The sequence below is a fragment of the Seriola dumerili genome, unplaced genomic scaffold (assembly GCF_002260705.1).
Source record: "Seriola dumerili isolate Sdu_G_001 unplaced genomic scaffold, Sdu_1.0 BDQW01000645.1, whole genome shotgun sequence".
Lineage (NCBI taxonomy): Eukaryota > Metazoa > Chordata > Actinopteri > Carangiformes > Carangidae > Seriola > Seriola dumerili.
The window spans coordinates 1,547,046-1,560,773 of record NW_019174900.1 but is presented as its reverse complement, the minus strand read 5'-3'; the positions used below and the strand labels follow the sequence as shown (position 1 = coordinate 1,560,773).

At 47.0% G+C, this 13,728-nt stretch overlaps 1 protein-coding gene across 1 annotated transcript in view; it reads right to left on the bottom strand.

Moving 5' to 3' along the window:
* pcdh10 (protocadherin 10) overlaps positions 1-10,580 on the bottom strand; it is a 19,523-nt gene extending 8,943 nt beyond the window's left edge. Inside the window, exons 1-3 of the mRNA XM_022765086.1 lie at positions 8,067-10,580; positions 7,002-7,060; positions 6,697-6,803 (exon numbers count right to left, since the gene is read on the bottom strand). Of these exons, the coding sequence (XP_022620807.1) occupies positions 6,697-6,803; positions 7,002-7,060; positions 8,067-10,580 (2,680 nt within the window). The remainder of the gene's footprint in view (positions 1-6,696; positions 6,804-7,001; positions 7,061-8,066) is intronic.
* Positions 10,581-13,728: the final 3,148 nt, after the last annotated feature.

Below are 13,728 nucleotides of genomic sequence, written 5' to 3'. Positions count from 1 at the left end.
AATTTCAGACGCACTGATATAATATAACAAAGGTATGATGAAAATCAACAGCATGTATGTATGAATACATGTATAGTAAAGGAAAGCATGCTGTAGGCTGTATGTATGAGACCCTCACATGCATATATTCACCCTTCTGTTCACACAGATTTGTGAGTCAAATAAGCTCAAAACCGTATGGAAAGTAAGTAAGTATGAGTAAGTACCAGGTAGTTTATGATTTAAAGGATTGAAAACGGAAAACTGAAATTGGTATTATCTAATCATCAACAAGGAGAATAATTGACCAATTCAACATGCTGAAGTCCTTATTCGATCAACATGTAGCAGCAGGAGTCCATATGCAGAGACTTGTGAGTGGTGGAGGATAATTCGGGACCTCGGGTGCTTTGATGAGTGGCAGCTTTTTTTTTCTGGCTCTTCCACCGGAGGATTTTTAGTTGCTGGGTTAATGTGAACTTGTGGAGTTTGTCTGTAGCGCTGAGAGTGAGCTCGCAGTTAAAGGTCATTCTGTACATTCTGTCAGGGCACATTTTCCTCATGAATGAAATCACGGTGGAATGAGAATGCTCCCCATTTTGCTGCTGGTCCCTCCAGGGCCACTACTCCTGCAGCCTATGGAGCCCCCCCCCCCCCCATTTACCAGTCCCACTACATGTGTAAAGTGCATGTTATCAATATAAGCCAATGTCACGACACTTGCAGAAGATTCAGTCAAGACACTTATCCAACTCCTGCCCCCCACACCCACCCTCAGCTCCTAACACCCCCCCCCCCAAATCCACTCCCATCTCTCTCCCTGCTGCCGTTTGAATGAATTCCTCCTTAGGCCTGCAGTTCACGTTATCACCGTGGTAACAGCTCGCTGATCCAGTAATTCACTATTTTTCAGACCTCTGCATACCAATTACCAAATGAAGGTTATTATCGAGACTTTGCGTTTGACCCGTGTGAACGCCACATGCAGAATGCTAAGATGAGACAGAGGCGCCAGAATGTAACAAGGGGTCAGCACGCTTCGAGAATCACCCCGGGGGGGGGGGGGGGGTTGGGGGGGGCAGGAGTTGGATAAGTGTCTTGACTCAATCTTCTGCAAGTGCGTGACATTGGCTATATTGATAACATGCACTTTACACATGTAGAGGGACTGGAAATGGGGGGGGGGGGGCCCCATAGGCTGCAGAAGNGAGCCCTGCTTAAAATGTATAGAAAGCGCGGGGGTAATGCCATTATCTCTCTGTGCTGCGTACTGTAGTTCTCCAAGAGTCTTTTCTCAGAGCAGACAGTTAGCACGAGTTTAAAGAGGCTTCGTCCGGCTGCAGAGTAACAGCATCCGCCCTCCACTTCAACACAGGATGGAAAAAAAAAGAAACTGTGTCAACATGTATCGCACTAAGCCAAACACAAGCAAAGAGGCCAGCGAGGACACGCGGCGAGGGGAGGGGGAGGGGGGGGGGGGGGGGGGTGATCTCGAAGCGTGCTGACCCCTTGTTACATCTGGCGCCTCTGTCTCATCTTAGCATTCTGCATGGCGTTCACACGGGGCAAACGCAAAGTCTCGATAATAACCTTCATTTGGTAATTGGTATGCAGAGGTCTGAAAAATGAATTACTGATCAGCGAGCTGTTACCACGGTGATAACGTGAACTGCAGGCCTAAGGAGGAATTCATCACGGCAGCAGGGAGAGAGATGGGAGTGGATTTGGGGGGGGGGGGGGGTTTAGGAGCTGAGGGTGGGTGTGGGGGGGCAGGAGTTGGATAAGTGTTCTTGACTGCAATCTTCCTGCAAGTGCGTGACATTGGCTATATTGATAACATGCAACTTTACACATGGAGTGGGACTGGAAATGGGGGGGGGGGGGGCTCCATAGGCTGCAGAAGTAGTGGCCCTGGAGGGACCAGCAGCAAAATGGGGAGCATTCTCATTCCACCGTGATTTCATTCATGAGGAAAATGTGCCCCTGACAGAATGTACAGAATGACCTTTAACTGCGAGCTCACTCTCAGCGCTACAGACAAACTCCACAAGTTCACATTAACCCAGCAACTAAAAAATCCTCCGGTGGAAGAGCCAGAAAAAAAAAAGCTGCCACTCATCAAAGCACCGAGGTCCCGAATTATCCTCCACCACTCACAAGTCTCTGCATATGGACTCCTGCTGCTACATGTGATCGAATAAGGACTTCAGCATGTTGAATTGGTCAATTATTCTCCTTGTTGATGATTAGATAATAAACCAATTTCAGTTTTCCGTTTTTCAATCCTTTAAATCATAAACTACCTGGTTACTTTACTCAAGTACTTTACTTCCATACGGTTTTGAGCTATTTGACTCACAAATCTGTGTGAACAGAAGGGTGAATATATGCATGTGAGGGTCTCATACATACAGCCTACAGCATGCTTTCCTTTACATACATGTATTCATACATACATGCTGTTTGATTTTACATCAATACCCTTTGTTATATTATATCAGTGCGTCTGAAATTCAAAGTACATGTGCGTGAGTGAATGTACATGCCATTAAGAGGGAAAAGACATGAATATGAGAGGGAGAATATACAGTATGTAAGAGAATTGAATGGAGGAATAAACTTTGAGTTATACATTCATTTATGTACAGTATTATATTTCTACTCAGGATGTGAGTTCTTCTATCGCCATTCATTACATCTGCAGTCAGACAGTTTTTGCTATTGGCTGATATGACTCTGGGCTGCGGCACCTTGTGAACAATTAGACACTTGTGCACTTATGAAAATACAAAATAGCTTCAGCTCCTCTAACATGGTTTTACATTGTGTTTCTACCGTGGCGTGAGACTTTCAGGTTCACAAGAATCTTTTACATTAAATATGTTGAATAGTAGCAGTAGCAGCAGCAGCAGCAGTAGCGGCGGCGGTGGTGGTGGTGGTGGTGGTGGAGATAATAGTGGTAGGTGTGATAGACATAACAGAAGCAACAGCTACGGAATGAACAATGGTGAATACAAGATTCACCCATTTCTCATCCCCTTCACTACATTAAAACATCCATCCACGCCAAGAACGACGGCGTCAACACCTTGTCACTGCTCTAACTGCACCTGCATATTCACACACTGCGGTGTGTAAAGGCACCTAATGTGCAGTATTTGTTTATTTGAATCCTGCATTTGACCTTCACTGCAAATCCTCCCCTCTCTCTCTCTCTCTCTCTCTCTCTCTCTCTCTCTCTCTCTCTCTCTCTTTCTCCCACACTCTCTGTCACTCTCCACCGCACACTGAGACGCCTTGAAAACAATCTTGGCTCGGACCAACAAGGACTTTGTTTGGATCATTTTGGATCCCTGAAATTCTGTACAGTGGCTGTGAAATCAGACTCATATTTTTTGAGTCTCGCCCTGTTCGTATCTGTGTTACAGGTGATTTCTGGACTCTTCCTGGCTCTATAAGTGCCTCCTTGATGAGGAAAAACTGAGCGGCTTTTGATCAGGGAACAACCGAGCACACGGCCTGAAACAGCAGAAAATGTTGGCAGGACAGCAGCGACATTTACAGTATAAAAAAAAAAAATTAAAAAAAAAAACAAGACAGAAAAATTATGGGGCAATGAGGGTAAACAGGTCCACCCAGTACTGTTTCCAGCAGTCAGAAACACGTTCAAACAACTCTTACTGGACTATTTCTCTGCCAATATGTAACGTTAATGCTTTAATTTATAGTCCAACGGATTTAGTGCAACATAAAAACCAATATGCTCCCATAAATCTGATTACATGGACAAAAACATCTCTCTGGAAGGAAACAGTGAAGCCTGAATTCCTCCCCCCTCTCTGATGTATTCATAAAGTCTCCTGTCAAAGTCAAGAGAAGTGGGTAACACAGCATTGTGATGGATGCCACGCACACGTTTATTTAACACCAGCATCTATTAAACGGTGACACAGTTCGACTTCACCCTCGCTGATGACAAACTCAATTAGCACACACAGAATAAAGCCTGTGTTCTTTTTCCAGCATTGTGAGACACTAAGCCACACTATCAATTATCCTAATCAAACAAAGACTTGATGCACAGCTAATAATCTATTTAAAGGCATTAAGCTGGCTGGTAACACTGCAAAACTCTTAACTGTACTCTGTTTACCACACCAAGGGTACTCAAAGTCGGCGGTGACGTGGCGCTGGGGTCGCCGCTGTGACACGACTGGACACACAACACGGCAGAGCTTCCTATGTGAGAGCGGGACTGTATGAAGAGTCGAGAGGCTGCCGATGAAACGCCATCACACTCGAAAACAGAAGATAAAGCGGCTGGAAGAATCAAGCTCAGGCAGATGTGAATTTAAAACTTCGATATTTTAGTGGTACCAGCTGAAATATGTCCTCGGTCGCGAGCGTCATGAGTATTGGAAGCTGTGTGATCATCTTTACTGGAATCAGATCCGATTGTTCCTGGTTTCACTTTAGAGTTCTTGTACAGCTGCTTTTGTTTGACATGTCCGTAGCACCAAGTGTCAGAAACTGTACCAGAGAACCAAAAGCTAACATCTAAAGGTGGCCTAGAGAAGAGAGGCTTAGGGTCTCTCTTCTGATTGGCTGACTGTTTTCTGACTGATATAATTAAAATATAGCAGATTTCAGAGAAACACTCAGAGAAACCAAATCCTGCAAGGTCCAGGTGGGTGGGGTTTGGGGCGTGGGTGAGGGCGGTGACTTCTTTGTTGTGACATCACAAAGTTCCAGAAGTCCTGACGGCTGGTTTTAAGGCTCAGGTTCTGAATACAGGCTGTGTGCATTTCTCTGTGGACTGACTTAACATAGAACCTTGACCTGCTTTATAATCAAACAACAAGTGAAAATCTCACTGTATACAATATGGGACCTTTAATGTCTGATTAGATTCATACTCTTGTTGACGTATTCTCTGGTCAGATGGTTCCTGGTTTAAATTTAAGTCAGATTTATCCTATTTAGGGCTACTAGGTCCGGCAGCGTTCTTTCAGAGCTGCTTCTTTTGTTAAAAACAAGAGCTGGCAGGTTTTTCACACAAAATGCTAATGCATGTGAAATAGGACAACTCCATCTACTTACAGCAGCTGGCTGGGCTTCCACAGTGATTAAAACAACGGTTGAACCGTATTTTGATATTGATATTGAACCTCAAAATTTAAACTAAAATGCATTTATTACACTTGAAGATTATTTTAGAAAACTCTCCCATTTGACAACTTTCATTGTGTTGAATGATAAAAAAAGAGTTCACATCCCCCCAAAGTGAAGGGATCTAAAAAGTCTTGCTTTGTTATTGTGACCAAAACCCAGGTATAAATTTCAAACGACACCCAGCCCCACTTTGTATAAAAGAGTGTGACTATTCATGACAGAATGTGAACCCTGGCTGGCAGCATTCACATGAAATGCTAATGCAGTCGAAATAGGACAACTCCATCCACATAAAGGAGTGGGCTGGCTCAGTCCCCGATTAGGAGTAAAAACGCTCCACAGTGGTGAAAGAGAGAAACCTGAAGTAATTGTGGAGGTCTAACTCTGAGCCTATTAAAAAAAAAAAAAAAAAAGGGTGGGGGGGGGTGTGTGGTGGAAAATGAAGAGGGTTCAGCTCTGTGTGTTTGTGTTTACTGAAGTCTGTGTAACCCATCCAGCCTACTGGAGTAACAGTGGAAGCGGCAGGAAAACTCCATTTGGCACGGCGAGGGCCCCTGCTGCGGCTGACCAGACATGATGACAGGCTCCATCCACAGAGGGCCCGCCACTGAATGAAGACATAAAACCGCCATTCATAACTCAGTGGGGCCCTATTGTATGATCTCAGATGGGTTCCTTTAGGCAGGGAAGATTAAAAAAAAGGAAGAAAAAAAAAAAAAGAGGAAGGGTATGGAAGAATATGGTCAGTGAGGAGGGAAAGGAATTAAAAAAAGAAGACTGAAGGGAGCGCAGAGAATAACTGCATGAATGAATGCATTAATTAATCTAATGAACGGATGAATCGCCTGTTTTGTTTGCTACGGCCACAACCTATTTGGTCCGCATCCCAGCACTCCGGTGCGAGCGTGGCCTCATTAAAAAGCCCGTCACGTCTGGTCGAGTGGTCTCCAGCACTGAGTGGCCGAGCTCACAGGGAGCAGGCTCCTCATTAACGCCGCCACATATTTACAAACAACAGCAGCAAGGGTCCGCTTCCTGCCCCGCCGACGTTACATCATCACGTGTCAGAAATGACAGTGCCCAGTATTAAGAAAACATTCTCCTATCAAAGATTTTTTTCTTCTTCTTCTTCTTCTTCTTCTTTTTGAGGGGAAAACAGGAAAAGCCACAGTGGCACTAGAAAAGAAATCTCAAAGTACAACACCATCATCATAAAAGCTGATTGTCGGACACAATGAAGTGCTTTAGATGATGCTGGCTCCGGCCATGTGTGACGCTAGCTGTCATCTCTCCAGCCCTACACAATGAGCCGCAACTGAGCAAGAAGGAGTCCAGATTTCAGCTGTGCAGAGAGGGGCGGCAATTTGCTCCTGGACCCCCACACGACCACAAAGCCTGCTCCAGGCCTACAGACGCCAGGCAGCCACACATTGATTTGCCCTTTGAGCATGCAGCTTCAAAAAAATCAAATAAACTCAAAGAAAAAAAAAAAAAAAGAAAAAAATCATAGGTCAAACACACTTGTATAAAAAGCCAAGTTCTTACCGGAGGAATGGCCACGATTGGTGGCATCATGGTCGCTGTCTCCCTGCTCACTGTCTCCGTGGCCGCTGTCTTTGGAGCTAACCAGGTCTGCCTCCTGGAACGCCGAACTGAGACCAGAGAGAAGAGTGAAATCAAAGCCTCACCGAGCAACTAACAGCGATTCTAATCTTACTGGTCCCATCTCATCATCAAGAGCTTCATCATCACAGTTAACAAGAGTGGAGTGCATCAGCGAACAAACTAGATGAGAGGTTTATTACAGAGTGAGCAGCAGAGAGGTTGCAGTGAGGAATTTCCATATTTACCTGTTGACACGTCTTGGTCTGTCAACCAGGTAGCTGAGTTCAGCTCGTTGGTGTTTGGTCTGAAAGAGAGGGGGCGGTTTTCAGTGTGTGTTGCTTTGCTGGAGAACCCTATGTAACATGATTAGCATAAAGGGAAAAAAAAAAGGGAAGAGGAAAAAAAAAAAAACACATCTCCACCATCAGGCCCACACAGTGCCATGTTGATGTTGGCTATAAAATGAACCTGTGCTTGTGTTCAACCATCAACTATTACACGTATCACTCATATCTAGTGAAGAGTGCGTGTTTGAAGAGGTGTGTTTTCCCACAGGACGGGAACGAGCAGGGCTCTACAGATATGTTGCCAAGGCGCAAGATAAAGTAGTGCACCTATTCAAGCTGGCACAGCCAAGAGACGCATCTTTGTTCTAGTGCAACTCAGCAACATTGTGACCAGTATGCTTAATGCGAACACTCCTCTCCCCAAGGATTCAGTCGCGCGCGCACGCACGCACATACACGCGCGCGCGCCCACACACACACAGACACACACACACACACACAGACAGATGCACCCACAGCAACCAGCAGCTCTGAGCCACCGCACATTATGCTTATACACTTCCTTTATTCTGATTTTTTTTAAATTTTTTATTATCATTTCAAAGAGTTTGGAGCACAGCATGATCATGCAATGATTGTTGTTTCACAGCTGACCTCCCTGAGGACTGCTAAAGGAAACATGTCAGCAACCAGTGGTCTAATCATTGTTTGCTTTAATGCCTTTCCTGAAATAAGTCAGAGGATGGTGCAGCACACTGTGTGCATGTATTAGCTCTCAGTAAAAAGCCCTTTGCAGGCCTGGCATGCCACTGAACTGAGGGAACAAAATAATGTATGGACTAGAAATGGCTCCTGTATGAAACAGATTTTATGTCTGTCACGTAGAAATGTATTTAAATGTTATCAAACGGGCAGACTTTACTTGTCTCAGGGGAGATCCTGTGTATGAATCAGGTTTTAGACATGCTGAGGGTCTCTGGATGGAAGGGGGGGTTAAACTGTAGTGGAGGAGAGGACTCTTACCTCGTTTAATAAAATGCTGCCGTTTGATATGATGTCAGGCTGCTGGTCTGTGTACCCTGTCACTATGGCCCCGCACGGGTTGTGATCGGTGTCTGTGCTCCTAGACGGACTACACGGCTTTAGGAACATGAGGTCGGTTTTGGCAGACTCTGGAGTCAGACATACCTGGTAGCAATAGTTCTGGTTTTGGTGGTGGGAGCCGAAGCTCCCTGACTCCTCCACGGGGACTTGAGCTGTACTGGCTCCACTCACGTTAACAGCGCTTTGCACCAGCATGATATCTGACTTGCTGAGCTTTTTCTTGCGGGCCCGGGCCTGCTGCGAGCAGCAGGAGCTGCAGCCCAGGCAGCAGTCACTGGTCAGGCAGGTGTAAAAGTTGAGCTTTTTGTCCTTCTGGCAGCGCACAGCCAGCACGATCATGACCAGGAGGAAGATGAAAGAGACAGAACCCAGGGCGATGATGAGGATCAGCGTGAGGTCCAGGGTGCCATCTTTGGCCTTCGCAGCGCCTCCTCGGTCCCCGCTGCCGTGGCCTTCAGCCACACTGTCCACCAGCACCACCAGCACGCTGGCGCTGGAGGACAGCGGCGGCTGGCCGTGGTCTCTCACCTCGATCAGCAGGTCGTAGAGCTGGTGGGGGTCTCTCTTGGCTGACACCCGCCTCGCCGTCCTGAGCTCACCCGTCCTCCAGTCCATCCTGAACATGCCGTTCTCGTTCCCCCTCTGGATGCTGTAGGACAGCCGCGCGTTCTCGCCGTCGTCCGCGTCCATAGCCACGATGCGGGTCACCAGGTAGCCCGGCTCAGCTGATCGGGGCAGGGGCTCCCTGGCTGTGCCGTTCTTCCCCACGGGGGCCAGCACCAGGGGGGCATTGTCATTTTGGTCCACGATGATGACTTTGACTGTGGCATTGGAGGAGAGCTCCGGTGTGCCCGCGTCTTTGGCCTGGACCATGAATGTGAAATCCTTCAGCTGCTCATAATCGAAGGACCTGAGCGCGTACAGATAGCCCGTCTCCTCATTGATTGACACATACGTTTTGACCGACATGCCCTGGATGTCACACTCTAATATGGAGTAGCTGATGAGTGCGTTCTGCCCGATGTCCGGGTCCAGAGCCGTCACAGCGTGTATGTAAGCCCCTGGCACGTTATTCTCTGTCACATACACATCGTATATGGTCTGCGTAAATGTGGGCGCGTTGTCGTTCTCATCTGACACCTGGACTCGGATGGACTTACTGGTGGCCAGTGACGGTGTCCCTTTATCCCGCGCCACCACAGTGACAGAGTAGGAGTCCGCCTGCTCCCGGTTCAACGGCCCGTCGGTCACTATAGTGAAATAATTCCTAAAGGAGGATTTTAATTTGAACGGGACATCACCGAGGATTTCCACGTGGATCTGCCCGTTCTCCTCTGCGTCCCGGTCAGTCACACTGAGCAGCGCGATCACGGTACCGGGAGCAGCCTTCTCGCTCACGGACTCGGTCACGGTGCTGAATGTGATCTCCGGCGCATTGTCATTCATGTCGGTGACTTTGACCAGCACTTTGCAGTGCGCGGGCACGGCGTTTGGACCCAGATCCTTGGCCTGGACAAAGATCTGATACAGGCTGCTCTCTTCGAAATCCACCTCTCCGCGCACCTCGATGCGCCCGGTGCGCGGGTCTATGCTGAACAGGTCCTTTACGCGGGTGGAGATGTGGTTACTGAAGGAGTAAACTATCTCTCCGTTTAGTCCCTCGTCCAGGTCGGTGGCGTTCAGCTGGATGACCAGCGTGCCCACCGGTGCGTTCTCCGAGAGGCTCACCGTGTAGACGGGCTGTTCAAACACGGGCACATTGTCGTTAGAGTCCAGCACTTTGACTACCAGCAACGCGGTGCCAGTCCGCGGAGGCTGACCGCCGTCAACCGCGGTCAGCACGTACCTGTGCGCCGCCTGCTGCTCCCGGTCCAGCGGCTTCTCCAGGACCAGCTCCGCGAACCTGTTTCCGTCCGTTTGGGTCTGCACGTCAAGGTAAAAGTAGTTGTTAGTTGTGATATCATACGTGCGTAAAGCGTTGGAGCCCACGTCCGGGTCGAATGCGCTCTCCAGGGGGAAACGGGTGCCCGGAGTGGCGCTCTCTGAGATCTCCACCGTGATGTCTGTCTCCGGGAAGCTGGGCGGGTTGTCGTTAATGTCCACCACCTCAATTTCGACCCGAAACAGCTCCAGCGGGTTCTCCAAGAACACCTCCATGTTGAGCTGGCAGCTGGCGCTCTGCTTGCAGATCTGCTCCCGGTCGATTTTCTCGTTAACAAACAGCACGCCGTTCTCCAGGTTCACCTCCAGGTACGGTGTTCGAGAGCTGGGCACCACCTGGAAGCGGCGAGAGGCCAGTTTGGTAAGGTCCAGTCCCAGGTCTTCGGCGATATTCCCCACCAAGGTGCCATGGTCCGCCTCCTCCGGCACAGAGTAGCGTATCTGAGAGAGCACTCCATCCGTGATGCACAGCACAATCACAAGCACAATCATCGCCGGAAAAACAAGTGCACTTCGGTAAAAAAGATCATAAACCTTGTTATCCTCTGTTAATGGACAAAATGTCAATTTCCATCACCCATTTCAGTCGGGAGGTAAAAGTCTCCAAAATGCGTAAAAGTCTCCAAAAACGTTTAAGGCGTCCGGAAAAATGTGTCCCATCAAAAGAGAGACATTTGGAAAAAAAAAGAATAGAGGAGTTTTAATGACTGCAGAAGCTTTTTGTTTTCTATTCTAGCTCCACTGTCTTTCACTTCAGCTGCGTCCCGGAGAAGCTACAGCGCACATTCCAATGAAGCGCAGTGCCGCTGGAGTGATGAAGCCAGTCTGGACAGGAGTTGGAAAAAAAGAAATCATAATCCATATTAGAAAAATAGGAAATACATGTTTATTCTGTGACGGCCCCTAATCATGAAATAAAATTTCAAGATTTGGCCTCTTTGTTTTTTTGTTTTTTTCTGGCTCTGTCTCCTCTTGGCAGCCTGCTCCCTCACTGCGGTCTCCTCCACTCCACTCTACTGATGCTGTTCACTCAACAATTTGCTTTTTTCCCCGCATCGCGCCTCCCCCTCGCAGCCCCCGCGGCTGTAAATCACGCTGATAGCTCTCCCCTGATTGGACGGCGCGGTTGCCCGTCAACGTCCGCTCGGCCCACCTCTCCTTCACCGTTTCTCAGGGCTCTCTCTCTCTCTCTCTCTCTCTCTCTCTCTCTCTCTCTCTCTCTCTCTCTATACCTCCCTCTGAGAGCTCGGACTGTGGCTTCTCTCTGGAATACCTGAAAGAAAAGAGGGAAAGAGAATGACAAGGCTGGACGTTTATTACTTTAACCCTTCAGCTGCCAAAACCCTGACCACACTACCCCCCCACCCCCCATCACCTCCACCACCACCACCACCACCCTACCTCCCCGTCATGTAGAGGGGGGGGGTTATCATCTAATGAACCAATGGGTGATTATGGTGGAGTGGAGGACTTGTTGACTCGGGTGGCCGGGCCCTGCGCGAGCCTAAGGACAGGCTGGGTAAATGCATGCAAATCTTGTGATATGTATGCAGTGAATCATTCGCCATTCATGTGCTGCTCTCAAGGCTGTGCGCTATAATTACACCCAGTAGTAGTAACGTTATTATCTCTCCGCCACACAGCAGCGGGGCAGAGAGTCAGGGACGGCGGCGGATCTGCGGACCTCATACGACCCCTAGCGGCGTAAGCGCGAACTATGGGGCCTGATTCATATCAAGGAGCATGTATAGATAATTTTCTGGTTATGACAGCACAGGGACTGTTATTATAGGCTATGCGTGGGGCAGTGGGGGCAGAGATCTGGATGCAGTAAATCGGGACAATCAGTATTTTCAGTGAGAGCAGCAAACCTCTGGAATTATCTTCAGGAAAAGGATCCAGTATTGTTTAAAGCAGCTCTAAGGGTAAGTCTGGTGATATAAACCATTCCTTCCTCTATCTATACACAAAGCTAAACATCTTTTATAAGTCAAGTAATATCTCAGTTCCTTTTTTTCTGTCTATACTACTGTGGACATTTTGGTTGAAACCACAGTTGTGTTGTTTTTGCTCAATTTCTCTATGCATAAAACAATTACTAGAGGATTCCTGGTATCAGTTCTTTGCCTGTGTTATTATTTCAGTTCATAACTTAATTTGTTGTGGTTTCACAACATTTATTTTACAGACACAACCTTCGAATACTGAGCAATTCAGATCCTGGGTTAAGATTGTTTGTTGGAAATAACAGCAAACCTTTGGTCCGCAACATTATATTCATATAACAGTTGACGAAGCCGTCTCATCTCAAGGTCCACTTACTTATATTGGAGCTTTTGATTGTATGACATGGTTCTCAGTTGTTCATTTATCACGGAACTGTAGATGTTCAAACAGAGAGAACAAAACAAACACAACATTGATAACGGCATTAGAAAAATGTTGCAATTTTTAAATCATGGAAAATGCATCAAATATAAAGGAACATTAAACATAAGAATAGAAATTTGGGCATTTGCGTGGACATTATTTCACATTTATTTTCACTTTTCAAAGGGAGGCCAGGCCTGAATGGGCAGTATGAGGAGTTGCAGAAAAAAAACGATACAAGATCAGACAACATGGAGCAATATTAAAAACAGACAACGCAACGCTATCAAAGGAGTCATCTACCATAGAGTTAATAATCTTCAGTATCAGATTCATCCATTTTCCTTTGGCAGATTAGTCAAAGTGGCTGGAGCAGAAAACAGGGAGGCTACCTTCCCTAACTCTGTACATTTGGAGAGGTAATTGCACATATTGTCAAATGCATCATTTTACCATTTACTTATTATTTGTAATTAGTTAATTACATGAAGAAATGGACGTGGATGTGGAAGCTATATTAGAAATATACACCTGAAAATAATGATCAACTTGAAGCCTCTGATTCTGTTATGGTGGATGTTGTTGGAGTGATTTCTGTGTGTATGATGTTTGTTTGATGAAATAGTAAGATTGGCTCGTGTGGTCCTGTTGATAATCTGTGCAGCATCCATGTTGCCATGCTTGTTCATGTACCTGATGTCGGTTGGTTTAGACCAAAACATCATAAATAAATAGGCTTATACCAAAAATACATTTTTATTTAATTTCAATTTTTTCTCCTCTCCATTCCGCTTCTCTCATTTCCGTGAACTGACACTTGACCTTGGCCGCAACAGGAAATGTGTGCCTTCACTGTGAGCTCATTAGGAGTGTGAGTTCAGCTGAGTGGAGGAGGAGAAGGAGAGCGGCTCATGTCAGACCGTGTGCTCCCCCTAGTGAACAGCTACAACACTGCACCTCACACACTGCTGCACCCTGTGCAGCGCCGTCTTCCCAAGCCATGCTGATTCTGTCAGCTGTGCTCCAGTCCAGAATGCTAATAGATTCACATCCATGAGATGCAGTGAGTAAAACACACACACATGTAAATACACACACACACACACACACACACACACACACACACACACACACAGAGTGGAATAAGTGCATGATTCACGCTGTCTGCAGACTGTCAGAGCCGCACACACACACACACACACACACAAACAGGCCACTCGAGGAGAAACGTGAATTGGCTCAGAGAAGAGATTTTCTAAATCAAGTCCCA